A 16,637-nucleotide genomic window follows, 5' to 3' on the forward strand; every position below is an offset into this window, starting at 1 on the left:
TAGGCACCGGCAAATTTTCGGAGTTTCAAGAATTGAGGAGATGATGCTCCTAAAGTAGCTATGTGAGAGTACGAGGGATCTAGCTTAGAGAGGGAGAAGAGATGTGATGTTCATATGACATATATTTCAACAACCACACATTTATATTTAGATATGTAATGAAGTAGCTATCATTCTTGATTTCTCATCATTTCTCTTCCAACAAGTGTGATATGAAATGCAGAAATCATTTTTGGTTTTTTTTCCAACATCTAAGTAGTCATTTAGTGATTTTTGGATTTTAGTTCTTCCAACTAGCTATCTAAAAATATCACTCCAACTCTCACTATTACATACTACAAGTATTTTTAAAAAATGAACTATACAATGCAACCAAAGGAGACATGCATATAATGATACTAGTCCCATAACTTTTAAACTGCTCCAAGGTTCACCAATTATAAAGCATTACAACTCTTTTACCACAGGAGGTATAAATTCCAGCATATCCATACAAACAAGATATATTTTAAGGTTTCTTCAATCTTAAAAACAATTGAAGCTCACATCTATAATGCTCTCCTCCATTCGCTCTCATCAGAGCTAAGTGGACTTCTCTTCATTCTTACTTCGACTTTCATCCTTTGCATTCTCCCTCTTCTTATACAGTTTTTCCAGCTGCCGCTTTGCTCTCAGTTGGGAAGTTTGAGAGATCATAGTAATTGCGGTGCAATGTCAACCAACCTGCAACATTTGACAGAGGTTAAAATTAAATCAAGATAATCCAGCAAGAGACTAAAAACTGAAGCATAATTCATGACAACATGCAGGAGAGGAATTATCTGCAGTTCGCAACAACAATTGGAACAGTTAACACCCACGACAAATCTTACCCTCAGTCCTATAGAAATAGGCTAATTGGGATGGTACGGGTTCAATGCGTAATTGGTAAAGTAAGAGAGAATGAGAAAAAGTAGTTGAAATAATGTAGTAGATAGTGGGACCCATAAATGATAAGGTAAAAGCAATGGAGAAAAAGTTGTCTTAAATGAATATGGACTATTTGTATGGACGGGCGAAAAAGGAAAATTCGCTATTTCTATGAGACGAAGGGAGCATATGATGATAAGTAGTTACAAGTTGTAAATCAACCACCAACAGGAACATGTCCGATCAGGATTCGTGCATATAGAAATGGAAAACAGGTAAGCTATGCATCCAGTTAGATAATCAAACATGAAAAATACAACCCAACCACAAAAATAATGTCAAGGAAAAGGAGCATGAAATTAACCATGTATTTTCCATATAGCAAATCTAGTTTGAGACAGTGACATGCAAGCAACTTATAGCAAATACTATGATAGTACTATGCAACCAAAGAGACAATGACAGCATATATTTGCGCACAGTAAACTATCTACAGATTCAACAGCATGAGTCGGTGTAGAACAAAGAGACATGGAGATATTGAAGCATTACACAACACTCTAAACAGACAAGTTTCATGTCATGTGGGACCCAAAACTAACCATTTCACCACGAATATCTGTCACGGTACGAATGAAATTCCTGCTTGTGAGAACATATTCATTATATATAACCCACTCAGGTTTATGATCCAGGCAATTTGAAGGGTGCAAGTGAACAACCTGCCAAGACAAAACAATTCATTAACATTGATAAAGCGATACGACTATGGAATATGATGAAACATAATCGTAGCAATGACATACTTGGTTGTCTTTCACAGTAAGATAGTGGCGGTGCGCTCTAAATGGGCGACCTGCATGAAGTATCCAGCAAGCATAGCCTTCCTGATATTGTCATAGTAGTCACGGCTGTTAAAATCTGTGCTACAGAGCTTCAAATTGAATCTGGCATGATCCTAGCCAGCTGCTGTCTAACATTGTCCGCTGATTTAAGAGCCCTATGATTGACAAAGTTCTCGTAGCACCATTGTGGATCTTCCTCTGAAATCGTTGAAGGTTACAGGCAAACATTAGCATCCATATACTCAATTATAAAGGGAGAAATGAGAGATGCTGAGGATATTACTTACTATTTTGTTTGTAAGCGTGATACACATTCAACAGCGTGAGATGATCTCCATCAATGTGACCAAAACGAGCTTTTGCTTCATCAGCAGCTTTTTGAGCATCCCTAGGCCGGACGAAGCAATGGGTACTAGAGAAAAAATTGGTTATCACAGAGGAGGCCCACGGAGTCAGATGTATACAGGCGAGACGACACCATTTGCTTGATGAGAGAATACTGAGTAACTGCAAACTATCTGCATCAGCACTTGCTTAGAAATCCTTGGTAACATGCCAAGGAGGCATGAGACCCAGACAAGGGATGCTGATGACAACCTAAACAGACACCCAGATATCAATAACATACACAAATGCTTCAGCAGTTGTGTATGAAATCAATATCTGAAGTTGCAACAGACAAAAGGCAATCTGTGTGCGCAAGACCACTTAAGCATGAACTTCACACAGAGTGAAGTACGCCAGACAAACAATCTACTCTTGTAGATATGCGACAACGTAGACGACGAAAAGAAGAAAAACGTAAAAGCATACCTGAAAGCATTGAAGATACTGAAAGGATCTCATTTGAACAATTGAATTCTGAACTAACAACCAGCATCTTTGACATCTGAGGATCCAATGGAAACTCACTCATTATCTCACCCAACTTGGTCAGGTTCCCATCATCATCAAGGGCTCCCAAGTAATTCAAGACCTCCAATGCTCTCATAAGTGTCTCAGGAGCTGGCGGGTCCATAAAATCAAAATGGACCAGATCATCTATTCCCAACTTTTTCAAAGTCAAAACGGTATTTGCAAGATTTGACCTTAATATCTCAGGATACGTCTGCGGTACAAGGTCGTTATGAAAACTCCTTTCTGTGTACAGTCTAAAGCACTTGCCAGGCTGTGTTCTTCCAGCACGTCCAGATCGTTGATGGGCACTAGCCTTTGATATAGGAGAGACCAAGAAGATTCAACACGAATTCGAGGATTATAAACTTTTGTTTTGCAAACCCAGGGTCTATGACATAAACTATGCCATCAATTGTAAGAGATGTTTCAGCAATATTGGTAGAAATAACAATCTTTCTCCAGCGGGGCCACCTTCCCTTGCCGGTGGTGGAGCAGCTTCAAAAATCTTCTGCTGCATTGCGGAGGAAGTGTAGAGTACAAAGGGACTATTTTCACCGGTCCAACTTGATCCCCATTATTGGCTATTTCCTTCCCAATTTTCTTACAAGCATCTTCAATTTCTTCTTCACCAGTAAGAAGACAAGAATGTCACCAGGAGGTTCACACAAGTGTATCTGACACACAGTCTTTATAGCTGCTTCAAGGTAATCTCTCTCAGGCTCCTGGTATAGAAAATCTCTACAGGGTGGAGCCTCCCAGGAACTTTCATTAGTGGTGCACCAAAGAAGTAACCTTGAAACTTCTCCGCCTCAAGAGTAGCACTCATGACAATAGTTTAAGGTCAGCCCTATTTTTCAACACCTCCTTGAGAAGCCCAAATAAAACATCCGTTGCCAAAGTCCTCTCATGGGCCTCATCAAGAATTATCACTTTGTATCTCTCTAGGAGTGGGTCGGTCATGGCTTCTCTCAAAAGCATACCATCTGTCAAGTACCTGCAGTGTCAGAAAAACATAAGTATGGATCTATTACACAGAAAACAAACTCCAGAAATTTCCAACTGATGATGAAAGAGTATGCATACTTCAAAACAGTTCGAGCACTGCTGCAATCCTCGAAACGAATGCTATAACCTACTTCTTCGCCAATAGCCACATCCATCTCTTCAGCAACTCTCCTTGAAACAGACATACAGCAGCCACCCTCCGAGGCTGAGTACATCCGACCATGTACTTTTTGCGCTTATCAGCTGACTCTAGCTCTATGGCATCCAGCACAAACTGAGGAATCTGTAAAAGTACAAATCAAAATTTAGCTTTCTAGCTAGATATTCATTGAATAAAATAACCTTTCAATTGACAGCATTAAATCGAGAAATTAATAAGTAATGCAATCAAAACTCAAAACTTCGTAACATGGAAATGCAAATCATCTGTTCAACATTAAAGGTGAATGCAATAGCAAAGCCTAGCTAGTCAATATAAAAAAATAAAAACACAGAAATGTATTCTTAACGGCTGTGCCGACTGCATAATAACAAATTAATTAAGTCGAGCGCATGAACACCAACCTGAGTCGTTTTACCACTACCGGTTTCACCCACAAGGATAAGCGTCTGATTAGCTCTAAGAACCTGCAAAAACTCATCCTTTTGGTGCCACACGGGCAGAGTCTTCCTTTTCTCCAAAATCTCATAATATCTCTGCGAATAAGGCTTCGAGTTCCATTTATTTATCGTGGAGGGCAGCGCCGCCGCGGCCATTCTGTCGCTGCCGTTGCCCTGGGAAATTTCCCCGGCACGGCGGTCTCGTCCACAACGTCGAATAGACTCACCTTCCTCTTTCTCTCCGTCCCATCTACCTCTCTAATCCGACGTCGACACGATTGACGGTCGAATTGAGAAAAATCGAAAGCTAATCTCCAGATCCTAAAGATGGAAAACCCTAGAGAGAAGGTGAGTGTAATTAGGGTTTGTGGATACGAACTTATACTGAAACAGGGGTAGCCAACAAACTAACCGACTATTTCAATTATTGGGCCCAAGCCCAAAATTAACCAATCGCTCAATTCTCTAAGGCCTGCGAATTATGTTTAAAAATCTGCAGGCCAAGAACACAGACATACACGCGCACATAGTGGGCTTGTATGATTTATTTCCTCTCACTTGTTTTGTTTTTATTCGTTTACAATTACTTCCTCCGTCCCACATTTGGAGTCACTTTTAGTTATAGCTCGGGTTTTAAGGAAGAGTTGGTTGGTGTAATAAATGAAGTGAGATGGTAGAATATGTAATAAATGAGGTGAGTTGGTGGAAGGTGGGTCTCTTTTGACTTTTTGGATTTAAAAGATGTTTATTGTTGACTTGTAAGACAAATTCATTAAATTAAATAAACTTAAGGTAAAGTAATGTTCATTATGATTAATCATTTACTAACAACCAAAATTAATAAAGCTTAAAACCCAAAAAGGCCATCCGGCCAACACTCGATTCAAACAAAATGAATTTTGATTTCATTAATTCAAGCTCCAAAAAATTTGGAGGGAATGCAGTACAACAATGGAGGGAATGCAGTACAACAATGGATGGAAACCACAAATGCTAATGCTAAACCTATAAATACATTCACTCCACCATTACTATCAAACTGTTCTATTCCACCTACCAAAAAAGAAAGCAAACATATTTATAGCTAATTTACCCTCAGAAAATTTTCATCATTGGGCAATGGAGATGGACCAAGAGATGGATGAAGAGATGGAGCAGGAGCTGTTCGAAGAGGATCAGTTTCAAGAGCCAGAGGAGTTTCCAGAGCCTATGCAGTTTCCAGAGGCAGAGCCTCCACAAGAGGCAGAGTTTGGCCAAGGGCCTCTCTAAGTTTGAGCAGCCAAGAGAAAAACCTTATTGTGCAGTTCCTTCAATAGCAATGCCGTGCTGGAGCACTTCCACGTGGTTCACTCATAGAACCTGCAACAAAATTCAGAGCGCATCCAAGGACAGCCAGCCGCTTGTGGAGGATAGCCACTCATCAAATTGAACAAGGCCAACCTGTTGTCATGAAAGGCAAAGCATCAGGTTATACTAAGAAAAAAGGTAAAGTAAATCTTGATGAAGACAAGTTTAGACACTTGTCTATGCTTGAGAGATCCTCCATCAGAAAACTTGCTATTAAAATGGAAGTTAGCAAGTCCACAGCTGGCAGATGGGTGAAGGGAAACAAAATCAGACCACATACAAATGCCATCAAGCCTGCACTTACTGATGTGAACAAAATTTCAAGAATGAGATGGAGTCTTAGTCATATTCTGCCAACCATATTTGAAGGAAAGCTTCTCTATCATGCAATGCACAACATTGTTCACATTGATGAGAAGTGGTTCTACATGACAAAGACTTCAGACAGATACTACCTGTTGCCGGAGGAGGATGAGCCTTACAGGTCTTGTAAGTCAAAAAGATTCATCACTAAAGTGATGTTCATGTGTGCTGTCAGTAGGCCAATGTTTGCCAGTGATGGGCAGCCCATCTTTAATGGTAAAATAGGCATATTTCCATTCACACAACAAGTGCCAGCCAAAAGGAAGTCAAAGAATAGGCCAAGAGGGACACTAGAGACATAGCCAATCCCATCAGTTAACAAAGAAGCCATGAGAGAATGCCTTCTTAATCAGGTATGTACATTTATGTGTTTCACATTACTATCAGACATTATTAATGTCATCACTTAGGCAACTAAGCATTCAATCACAATTCATGCTCAGATTATACCAACAATCAAGGCAAAGTGGCCAGCCAACGCAAACACGGAGATATACATCCAACAAGATAATGTCAAACTTGAAATCCTCTGACTTACAATTTGAGGCTATTGCAAGTACAGATTGTTTTAAATTCCATCTAGTTAGCCAACCAGCCAACTCCCCAGATACAAATGTACTAGACCTTGGCTTTTTTAGGGCCATTCAGTCTCTGCAAGATGACAAACTAGCCACCAATATAGATGAATTGTTGGCAAATGTTTGGAGATCTTTTGAGAAACTCACACCACAAACTCTGAATAAGGTTTTCCTAACATTGCAAAGCTGTTTAACCAAGATCCTAGAAGTCCATAGGGGCAACAACTACAAAATACCCCACTTGAACAAAGATAGGTTGAGTAGGACAGTAGGGCTGCCTACCTCACTTGAGGTTGAAGAGAATCTGATTAGGGACAGCTTGGAGTATCTTCTACTACCTCATAATGATGTGGGTGGATCATATGAAATAGGACATCTAAGCAATGTGTTGGGGTAGTAGCTAGGGCAATTGGTCATGGGGGTTTACAGTATAAGCATCAAACTAGGTTGGTGTTTAGGACGTAAACTTCTTTTTTGGTTTTGTAGCCTTTATTTTTGTGTTAAGGGTATATAGGCTGCATTATAAGCTGTAGTATGTATGAATTGCAGGTGTAATTGGTGTAAGTGTGTGTTTTTTGTTCAAAAACCAGCACAAGGGACAAATGACACAAAATCAGAGCCTCCAAACCATAAAGGGGTGGCTCTAAGCATAATCATCCAACCAAGACAATGTATACACATAATAGCATGCATATCTCAGAGAATTTTCATCACAGAGGCCAAATGACACAAAATCAGAGCCTCCAAACCATAAAGGGGTGGCTATAAGCAAAATTATCCAACCAAGGCAGTGTATAGACAGCATAGCATGCATCTCTCAGAAAATTTTCATCACAGAGGTCAAGTCACACACAATCAGAGCCTCCAAACCATAAAGGGGTGGCTCTAAGCTTAATCATCCAACCAAGACAATGTATACACATAATAGCATGCATATCTCAGAAAATTTCATCATAAATGACCAATCACATAGAATCAAAGCCTCCAAACCGCCACATAAAGTCAGAACCTCCAACATAGCCAATGCAGCAACATTCCTCAATCAATTCCATACAAACAGCCTCCAAACCCTATACAGGGGGTGGCTTACCTCAGAGTAAAAACGCACAGATTAGAGGAAATCTTTCATGCTAGGCAACAAGATCAACAACATAGCTTTCTCATTCTCGGTGTACTCCACCTTTGATGAAGACGGTGGTTGAGCTTCGGAGTCCGCAAAGGGGTGGGACGGTGGTTGGGTTTCATATCCGTCGAATACCCCAACCGATGGAGGAAATTCAGATTCTCGGACGACCTCAGATGATGGAGGTGTTTCAGACCCATCAACGCCAGCAAACGGTGGTCGCTTTCCCGATCGGTGGTACCAATCGACCGCTCGTTCGCTTTCCCACCGGTCAAGGACTTCCGGTGGAGTGTCAGGGACGATTAGGGTTTCTGGCTGCGCCTCCGGCATTGCAACCCAATCATCAGCCATGATAAGGCAACGGTGATGGAGTAACGGCGGGTTTAGAGCGGCGAAAAATCAGAGGCGCCGATTAGGGTTCGCCCGAATTCGAAGAAGACAATCGGGAGAGTGGAGAGAGAGTGGGGAAAGTCGAATAATGTAAGGGTTGGGTGGGTTGGGGGGGTTGGGGTTAATTAAATGTGGGGTTTTTGTTTTGGTTTATTTTAATATTGATAATGGCATTTTGATGTAATTTTGATGAAGAATGGGGTAAAATTGTATGTCCAAATATGGAAAATTCTAAAAGTGACTCTTAAACTGGGACGGAGGGAGTACTTTTTATTTCCCCTGTCCCAATTAAATTCAGACATTTTTTTTATATTAAGAAATTATGTTAAAGGAGTTAAAAAAAGTTTTTATTCGTTTACAATTACTTTTTATTTCCCTGTCCCAATTAAATTTAGACATTTTTTTGATATTAAGAAATTGTGTTAAATGAGTTAAAAAAAGTCAAAATAAAATAGAAAGTAAAGTAGTCCACGAGAGAAATGAAAGTGTAAGTATGAAATGAGATAAAGTAAGAGTAATTTGATATTTTTATTTTTTGTTAAAAAAATGAGTCACCTTAGTTGGAATATTATGAAAATAAATTACGACTTAGCTTAGTTGGGATGAGGGGAATACTATTTTTGTAATGTATCACGCATTTTACTAACTCATTCAACTTATATTTTATCACTACTCCATTAGCTAATGATTGGTTAACTTTAATTAATTGACATGAGTTTCCTTTTTCTTTAGTACACAATTAGTGGTCTCATTTACTTTTTACTATTTTGATAATAGATCTCAAATTCTGCTAACCATTATACTCACATTTTATTATAAAATTAATATTCTTCATATATAGTAGAAGTTAGAATTGCATTTTACTAACTTTTTCTATCTACTTTTTATCACATTTCTTAAAATTTGAGTTGAGTCAACTCATAATAATTAATCATGAATGAATGGGTTAATATACTTACAAAAATAAAATTCACGGTTTGCTAATTACATTCATCTACTTTTCTTTACATTTATTCAAATTTGTGATAATTAATTACGGATAAATATAATACTTATGACATACGCACTTAAAAATGCATATAGTAATTCACATTAAACATTCTTGTATGGATGGTATTGTGATTGATTTCTTTTGTTAATATTTGAATATTTCAAAGAGTAATTGAATATTGTATGAATATTGGCGTGATCAATGTTAAGATCATTTCATATTATTTCAAAAAAATGCTAGCCTTAAAAGGCAACTAATTTACTCCCTTCTGTGATCCATTTTTTATCTCACCGTTGATGTACAATTGATAGCCAGATGGAAATCGCCAAAAAAAAGATATAATATCATGACAGCTATTATAAATATTCTTATTCTATTTTGCAATTTTCCACTAAAGAACAAATATGTTATACAGGCAAAAATGTTGAAAAAAACTTTTTTTTTATGTTTTTAGACTAAAGTCTAATTTTGGTCCCTTACATTTGCCCTAAAATTCTTTTTGGTCTCATACATTAAATTTTTGACCTTTTAGTCCATAACATATTGTATTGGTACCTTTTGGTCTCAAACATATTCTTTTGGTCCAAATAACCAGTTTTTGTTAAAATTAACAGTAAAAATGTTTGATCAATCTAATAACTTACTTAAATCTAGGACTAAAGTCCAATTTTGGTCCCGTATATTTTTCATAAAATTCTTTTTGGGTTCCATACATTAAGTTTGTGACCTTGTTTGGGACCAAAATATACCAAAACAATATGATAGGGACCAAAATGTTACAAACTTAATGTACGAGACCAAAAAGAATTTTAGGGCAAATGCAAAGGACCAAAATTAGACTTTAGTCATGTTTCTATTAGTAGTGACTGGTGATACATGTAATATCCCAACCTTAGAAGAATTAGGAATTAGAGATTAGAATTTATAGTTTAGTTAGTGGTTTTATTTGCATATGTTTTTGTTAGAAATAGAAGAGATAAATATAGGATTTTTTTTTGGAAATTTAGGAAAAAGAATGAAATAAAGAAAAAGAAGAAAGAAAAAGAATATGAAGTTGATGAGTAAGTTAGTAGGAAAAAAACGTGTCATGTGGAGAATTAGGAAAAAAATAAGGAAAGGAAAATAGGAAAAATAATACCCATCCTCTTCTTTCTTCTCCCTCTCTTTTTTTTCGTTCTCCATCTGCCCATGCCAACTTCATCTCTGTGTAAATTTTCAATAGCCCTCTACTCCCTCCGATCAGCTACCGCGAATCCTCCGGCCGCTCCACCGTGAAACATGTAATACACTCCATCAGTCCAAGCTCTCAATTCCCCATTCTTCCCCTCAATTTTGGAGCTTAGGTTGCAAACCCACTTCCACTAATCTTTGGAAAATTGTTGAATTTAGAGGTTAGCTTCCTCCATAACCTCTTCAATCATATTTCTAAGTATAGTAGTGATGTTATTTTGATGTGAATCTTGTTGTTTGGTCGAAAATTAGGGTTCATAGATTTGGGAATTTTGTTGTTTGATGCTTTGGTGTAATTTGGCTATTGAACTATGCAATTGGAAGTAGGATATAATATTTAAGCATGAAAGTGATAGGAAAAATCTGATTTGTTTTGGGAGTTCTTTTGTTGGAGAAATAGCTTGTTTGTAGACTGTTCTGAGGCTACTGTACTGATCAGTTTCGGCCCCTTTAACATGTTAGAATTTATGTTCTAAAATTTTTTATGCATACTATCAGGTCTTGGGATGATTTCTGCAAAATTTCAGATCGTTTCGTCAACGTTTGATATTTTTAAAAATTCATGCTAAACCGTCGCCAGAATCTGTCACAAACTGGCAGGCTGTAGTAAAACGTTCATAACTCCCTAATTCCTTGGAATTTTGAGGAAAACCTTTTTTGTAATTAAAATAGACATCTAGAGGTTTATTTTGGTGTAGGGCTCGACCCCTAGTTATCTCCGAGCTAAGTCAGTTTATTATATGAAGTTGATGTAATGCAGTCAATATTTTTCTAAAGCTTTAAAAGTTGAGAATAAAGGTTTTTATGCTAAAAGGGAGATAGATAGATGTGATATTTTGGCTTACATATTTGTGCTTTAAGTGTTTATTTATGAAGTGTATATGTGGCTATTTTAAACCTAGGTGAACACGGTGCAAGCACAAGCAATAAGGGAAAGGAGCACCTCCCTGGTTGACTAAGCCAGTAATAGCGTTTTTTTTACGTGTACAGGTAGTGTACGCGTGTTCTAGAATTTAATTCCTTTAACTTCGATAAATGTTACTATTTGGTTGTGTGATTCGTATGCTTATGCCATAGAACTTAAAAATGATTGTGTGGATTTTGTATACTTCCAAGTGATGTAAATAGCTATATGTGTTGAATAATGTGAAAGTTGATGTGAAATAGTTGCGTTGTGCCCATTGCTTGAGTGAACCACAGGGTATAGTTGGCATGCCATAGGACAGCAGTACTGCACACATGTTGATCACTCGTCTTCTGGACAACCGAAGCGATGATCTATATGATATATCGATTGTTGAAATGTACCCTATATGGGTAATATATGACAGTTGTCTTGCATAGGCCATTTGGAAGATTACAGTGTCCGATACGGACTTACATGATAGACGCCCTCATAGGGCTACAGATAGTGTCCGTGTACCCGTGTTCATCACTAAGCATAACTTGGGGCTGAATGTGACTTTCTATTTTTGAAATAATATGGTTGTGCTTTGAATTCTTTAAATAGTTATGTTTCTTATAGTATAATTATGTTGACGAAGGAAAGTGACTGCTGACAGGATCTTTTGTTTATATCATGTTGTTGTACAGGATGAATGTGTTGATTATTTGCAAGTGATATATGTGATCTTAACTGATTCAAACTTTTAGTAAGGATAATATTTGGTAATATTGTTTTAAATTTGTATATTGATGCCGATGTAAATTGAATATGTGTTGTACGACATTCCAGGTAATAAAGTGTTTACTTGTGGTAGTGATATAGATTGAAGTTTTAGAGGTTTTATTCTGGAATGCGATTACACTACGAGCTTTTCGAAGCTCACCCCCCCTTTCTTCTCCATCTTGCAGAGTATAGAAACGAGTGAGCTCGCTAGTTGGCAGCAGCACGTGTCAAGTCACTACCCTCCCTTTTTGCTGGTAAAGTTGGAGTTCTCACGTGGCATGCTTAGGCTAACTTTTGGTTGTTTGTAGTTAGTTGGAAATGTAAGGTTATAACCTTCTTTTTGCTAGTGAAGTTGTATAAATATCTATCGAAACAGGTTAATGTTGTTTTGTTATGTACAGTAGTAAACAGTTGTGTTATCAGGTTTAGTTTCTTTTATGATAGTGTTGTATGGTGAGTGGTTGCAGAAAAGAGAGAAAAAAAAAACAGGTTTTGTTTATCTATCGTACCGAAAGGTAACGTCACTTATTCGGTTAAAACTAACCGAGTAAGGGGTGTTACAATACATGTATGAACTTAACACTTCTCAACATGCTTAAAATCAATTTTTTAAAACTGGACCGCACATGACCTCTCCTCTAATTAACAAGATTTCTACCACTCCACCACAAGCCGACACAATGGCCTCATTGAATAATTTGAACATTAAATATTCTTATACATTAAACATTAAATATTTTTTTATCTACATAAACTAATAATTCTTTTTAATTTTATATTCTTTAATATAATTGTTAATTATAATATATATAATTATCCTTCTCTAAATTTTAGTGATACTTTACTTGTCATTAATATTATTTTTCATATAAGGTTCATTATTTACTATAAATAAATATTTTTATAGTATATATTTAATTTATATATCCTAACTATTGATATTAATGAATATTCTTATCTAAACTAAGTAATGATTCGTATTTAATTATAATATTATTTTACCATATAAACGTTTTTGAATTAATATTAACTTAATACATGAAATATTAGATTTTTTATATACACTAACTAACAATTTATATACTGTTTGATTATATTTACTGAATTTATATTTATATAGAACTAATTATCTATAAGGTTTAATGTTTTGTAATATATTATTAATTGTATTTTATCATTTACTAAATTTAATATATATTTGTTTATTATATATATTTGCAGCAGTAAAATGGTTTAACCGGTCCGATCGGTTGAACCATGAACCAGTAGCTTTGCCGGTTCGTTTGCCGGTCCGGGTTTGTAAAACATTGCTTAAAACTATTAGTACACACGAACTTAATCTTGACCGCCATTATAAAATTTGTACCAAAAAATTAAAACAAAATCGCGCGCCAATTTAAAACTTATTTATCAGATGACGAAATTGTTGTTTCAGTTGTCCTAGTTCCTGTTAGAATTTGAGCTATAAAATCAGGGAAGAGTAATGATTAAATTAGTCAACGAAATATTATATGCCCCCGCGAAACTAATCTTTGTTCTTTTTAGTAATTTTAGGTGTTTCAAATATATTCTATTTTCATAATTAAATTATTCTTATAAAACCAGTTATAATAAATTATATTTTGAAATAAAATTAAAATTGGTCATAAACCAAACTGTGAGCCAAGCAAGGCTCGAGCTATACACATATAGTTGTCATAAAATTTAAACAAAGAAAAGTGAAGTTATATTTATTAGTATTTGGCTTATATAGATACAAAGAACACTTTGAACTAGTGCAAGAGAATCAAACAACTTTCTCATTTACAAAGAGTTAGAGAGAAAATATGCGCACTCGGTTAGAATCTGATCTCCACCATTTCAAGAACCCAAACTACATTTTCTCAGGAGACGCTCGCTTGTCCTCATTTTCATCTTCGTCTTTGTTCTGTTCCAGCCAGCTGAGACTAAGACTCGTACCACACAGACATTATGTAGACCTGCATCGATAAAGTTAGCAATCGAGGGAGAATTACAAGGAGCAAAAACAATGTTTATTCGTGGACGAGGGTGCAGACAAGAAGCATGATATTAAGAGAAAACGCACTTGGGAGGTAAGAAACTCAGTGTACCACCACCATTAGATTTAAAAGTTTTATAGAACTGAACAGGCAACAAGCCTCTCATTTGTGGTGGTGGCTGAGGTTGAGGAGCTCCTGTGATTATCAAAGTCGAACTGGTGCTCGCGTTTAGACCTGCAGACAAAAAAAATACTGAGGTTAACGACATTGTTCTAATCTTGATATGTAGTGAAGAATTGTGTTTCATGAAGAGCAAACTCGTAGGAAGGATCACTTTAACATGGACATGGATTATCTTTGTTTTAGACAGCAACATAGTCTCCAATCGATTTAGTGCATAAATTTCATTTACTCGGTTCCAGTTAACACTTTATTGTAGTAATACTACTTCGTTAAGAAAAAAACTAGCTATGAATTCGGTTCCTAACAAAAAAGGGAAAGACTATGAAAGCAATCCACATTGGAAGTTTGACTGAGTGAAATCATAGGACACATCTCTCCTCACATGACATATCAAACTTTAACAAATTAAGTAAACTTCAAAAGCATAAATGAAAATCCTAACAAAATCTGCATTTTCCTTGCAATTCTTGACACATACTAGTACTTATTAAACACCAATATGCGAATGACTTCATTATCTACGCATATATTTGATGCAATTCCTAACAAAAATGAAACAATAGAAACAGTTGTCAGTAAAATATGATAGTGTGGAGAAAATGGTGATTATACCTCGTAAGATTAACACGAGAAAAAAGAAAATAGTGACGAACATGGCTGAGATGGTTGCAGCAGATGAACATGCTGATGACGACGACGACGAAGATGATGGGGATGACAATTTGGGCGATTTATTCTTCTTCAATGCCTTCAAATGTTCCATCCTCTCACGCTTCTTAATAGCAAGCCTCGATATCTCCTTGAGCAACCTCATGTCCGCAGCATCCAAGGTCGGACCCTTTGGAGGCCGAGGAGGCTTTGCAGCCTTCTTCGCCTTCCCACCCTTCCGTCTCTCCTTCTCAACAGGGGGAGCCCGCCCCTCTCCTCCCCTCTCATTGTCCCTCTCGACAGGGGGCACTACCCCCTCACCCTCCTCCCCTCCCCGAGCCTTATCACTCAACAATTTCGTCGTCTCTTTATCAAGCTCTTCTTCTGTACCAACATCCGATTTCACCCCGGCCTCATCATCAACAGATCCATTTAAATTCAAAATCCCACTGCCAATCCTTTTCAAAATCTTCTTCCCCCATGTGGAATCAGAGGATGAATCCTTACTCCCATTAGCATCACCATTTTCAATATCAATCACAAATTCTTTCTCTTTGTGCTCCATTTATGATCGATCCTCTCACTAAAATGATATCAATCACAAATTCTCTCTTTCTAACCAAACCCTCAAACGCATCGAGAATGAAAATAACAAACCAATTATCACACCACACAGAATTGTGCAGCTAGGGCTCTGAAATTTTGGGAATAAATTTTCCCAAAAATCTCAGAATAAACGAATCAATCAATATAATCTCTCCTGATCAAATCATAAACAAAAAAATCAACAAACATTTCATCGAACAATAATGCAATATGTAACATGAGATCAAAAGCGTACCAGTCAGAAAACAATGCGCAGAAACCTTGAATTCGAAAAAATGATGAACAAAAAAACAAATGGGAAATAAAAAAGGGGGGTGTGAAGATTCGAGAAAGATTTCTATCCACCCCCCATATTAAGCTTTCCGCATTTCGTCCTTCCTCCCATTATTATAAATATATATAGAAATTCATGTGGGCCGCAGCATAGCTGAAATAAATTAGGGGCGAATCCATGTCTGAAGAAGCTAGCAGAGAGAGAGAATGCAATAATTGTTGGACAATTTTTTGTTGGATTATGACCGGCCGCACCGAATTGTACGATGATGTTTTTGGATAACGCTGATGATTTTATTAGTACCTTTTTTTTATGTATCAGAATTTCTTTGAAAATTAAAGTAAAATATCTAAATCAAAGATTAGCGTAATTTTGTAGTAGTATAATTCTTCGTGGAATGTTACTTTACTTTTTCCACAAAAGAATTATGCCTTGACTACGGTGAGCAAAATCTAGGAGAAAAGAACAAATAAGGGCATCATTAACCCCATCCCCAAGTCCCCTCCACGTCATCATTCCTCTACAGTTGCGGTCCAGGCCCCAACTGCTTTAACCCTGCAGGTTGCGGCCCGGGCCGCAACTAATAAATGACACTATTCACAACTCCAACCTATTTAACTCGTAAAATAAAAAATGCTGGAAATTTATAACACGGAAAATTTAATTTCATCGAATACTGCAAAATTACAACATAGAAATTTTAAAACTGATCGGGACATTTGATCTTCGAATATTCTTTGACGTGAAGGCATTTTTTCGAATTCTAGGAAGAGATTTGAAGTTGAATATGAAGTTGAATGTGTATGAAAATGGAGTAGTATTTATAGAAAAAATTTTTGAATTAAAAAAAAAAATTTGGTTGCGGCCCGGCCCGAGGAGCGTGTAACGCTGGGCCGGGACTCCACAGTTGCGGCCCGTCATCGTGCAACGCCGTCCCAGGCCGGGACGCGGGAACGCGCGACAGACCGGGAACGCGGCC

General features: G+C 37.0%; 2 protein-coding genes and 1 pseudogene across 3 annotated transcripts; 1 reads left to right on the forward strand and 2 right to left on the reverse strand.

Annotated features, from left to right (window-relative positions):
* Positions 1 to 680: 680 nt before the first annotated feature.
* On the reverse strand, positions 681 to 4,784 carry LOC121791662 (annotated as a pseudogene).
* Positions 4,785 to 5,375: 591 nt separating this feature from the next.
* Positions 5,376 to 6,268, forward strand: LOC121791661. The gene is made up of 2 exons (XM_042189529.1): positions 5,376 to 5,503; positions 5,632 to 6,268. The coding sequence occupies exons 1-2, from the start codon at positions 5,376 to 5,378 to the stop codon at positions 6,266 to 6,268; spliced, it is 765 nt and encodes a 254-aa protein (XP_042045463.1).
* Positions 6,269 to 13,650: 7,382 nt separating this feature from the next.
* Positions 13,651 to 15,921, reverse strand: LOC121791663. 2 transcript variants are annotated; one of them, XM_042189531.1, is made up of 4 exons: positions 15,620 to 15,920; positions 14,743 to 15,538; positions 14,034 to 14,181; positions 13,651 to 13,926 (listed from the first exon to the last, which is right to left on the reverse strand). In XM_042189531.1, exons 2-4 carry the CDS (start codon positions 15,341 to 15,343, stop codon positions 13,917 to 13,919), a joined length of 759 nt encoding a protein of 252 aa, XP_042045465.1. In that variant the 5' UTR covers positions 15,344 to 15,538; positions 15,620 to 15,920; the 3' UTR covers positions 13,651 to 13,916. The 2 variants fall into 2 exon arrangements, with proteins under 2 accessions (XP_042045465.1, XP_042045464.1); XM_042189530.1 differs by lacking the exon at positions 13,651 to 13,926 and having other exon boundaries at positions 13,933 to 14,181; positions 15,620 to 15,921.
* Between the last annotated feature and the right edge of the window lie 716 nt (positions 15,922 to 16,637).

This window comes from Salvia splendens, unplaced genomic scaffold (assembly GCF_004379255.2).
Source record: "Salvia splendens isolate huo1 unplaced genomic scaffold, SspV2 ctg869, whole genome shotgun sequence".
Classification (NCBI taxonomy): domain Eukaryota; kingdom Viridiplantae; phylum Streptophyta; class Magnoliopsida; order Lamiales; family Lamiaceae; genus Salvia; species Salvia splendens.

Excerpts from the sequence above, each read along its gene's own strand:
- LOC121791661 (XM_042189529.1), top strand. The coding sequence starts at position 5,376 with ATGGAGATGGACCAAGAGATGGATGAAGAGATGGAGCAGGAGCTGTTC. Across the intron at positions 5,504-5,631 it reads GAGCCTCCACAAGAGGCAGA|AGCGCATCCAAGGACAGCCA; the intron begins GTTTGGCCAAGG and ends AACAAAATTCAG.
- LOC121791663 (XM_042189530.1), bottom strand. The coding sequence starts at position 15,343 with ATGGAGCACAAAGAGAAAGAATTTGTGATTGATATTGAAAATGGTGAT. Across the intron at positions 14,182-14,742 it reads TCTCGTGTTAATCTTACGAG|GTCTAAACGCGAGCACCAGT; the intron begins GTATAATCACCA and ends TTTTGTCTGCAG.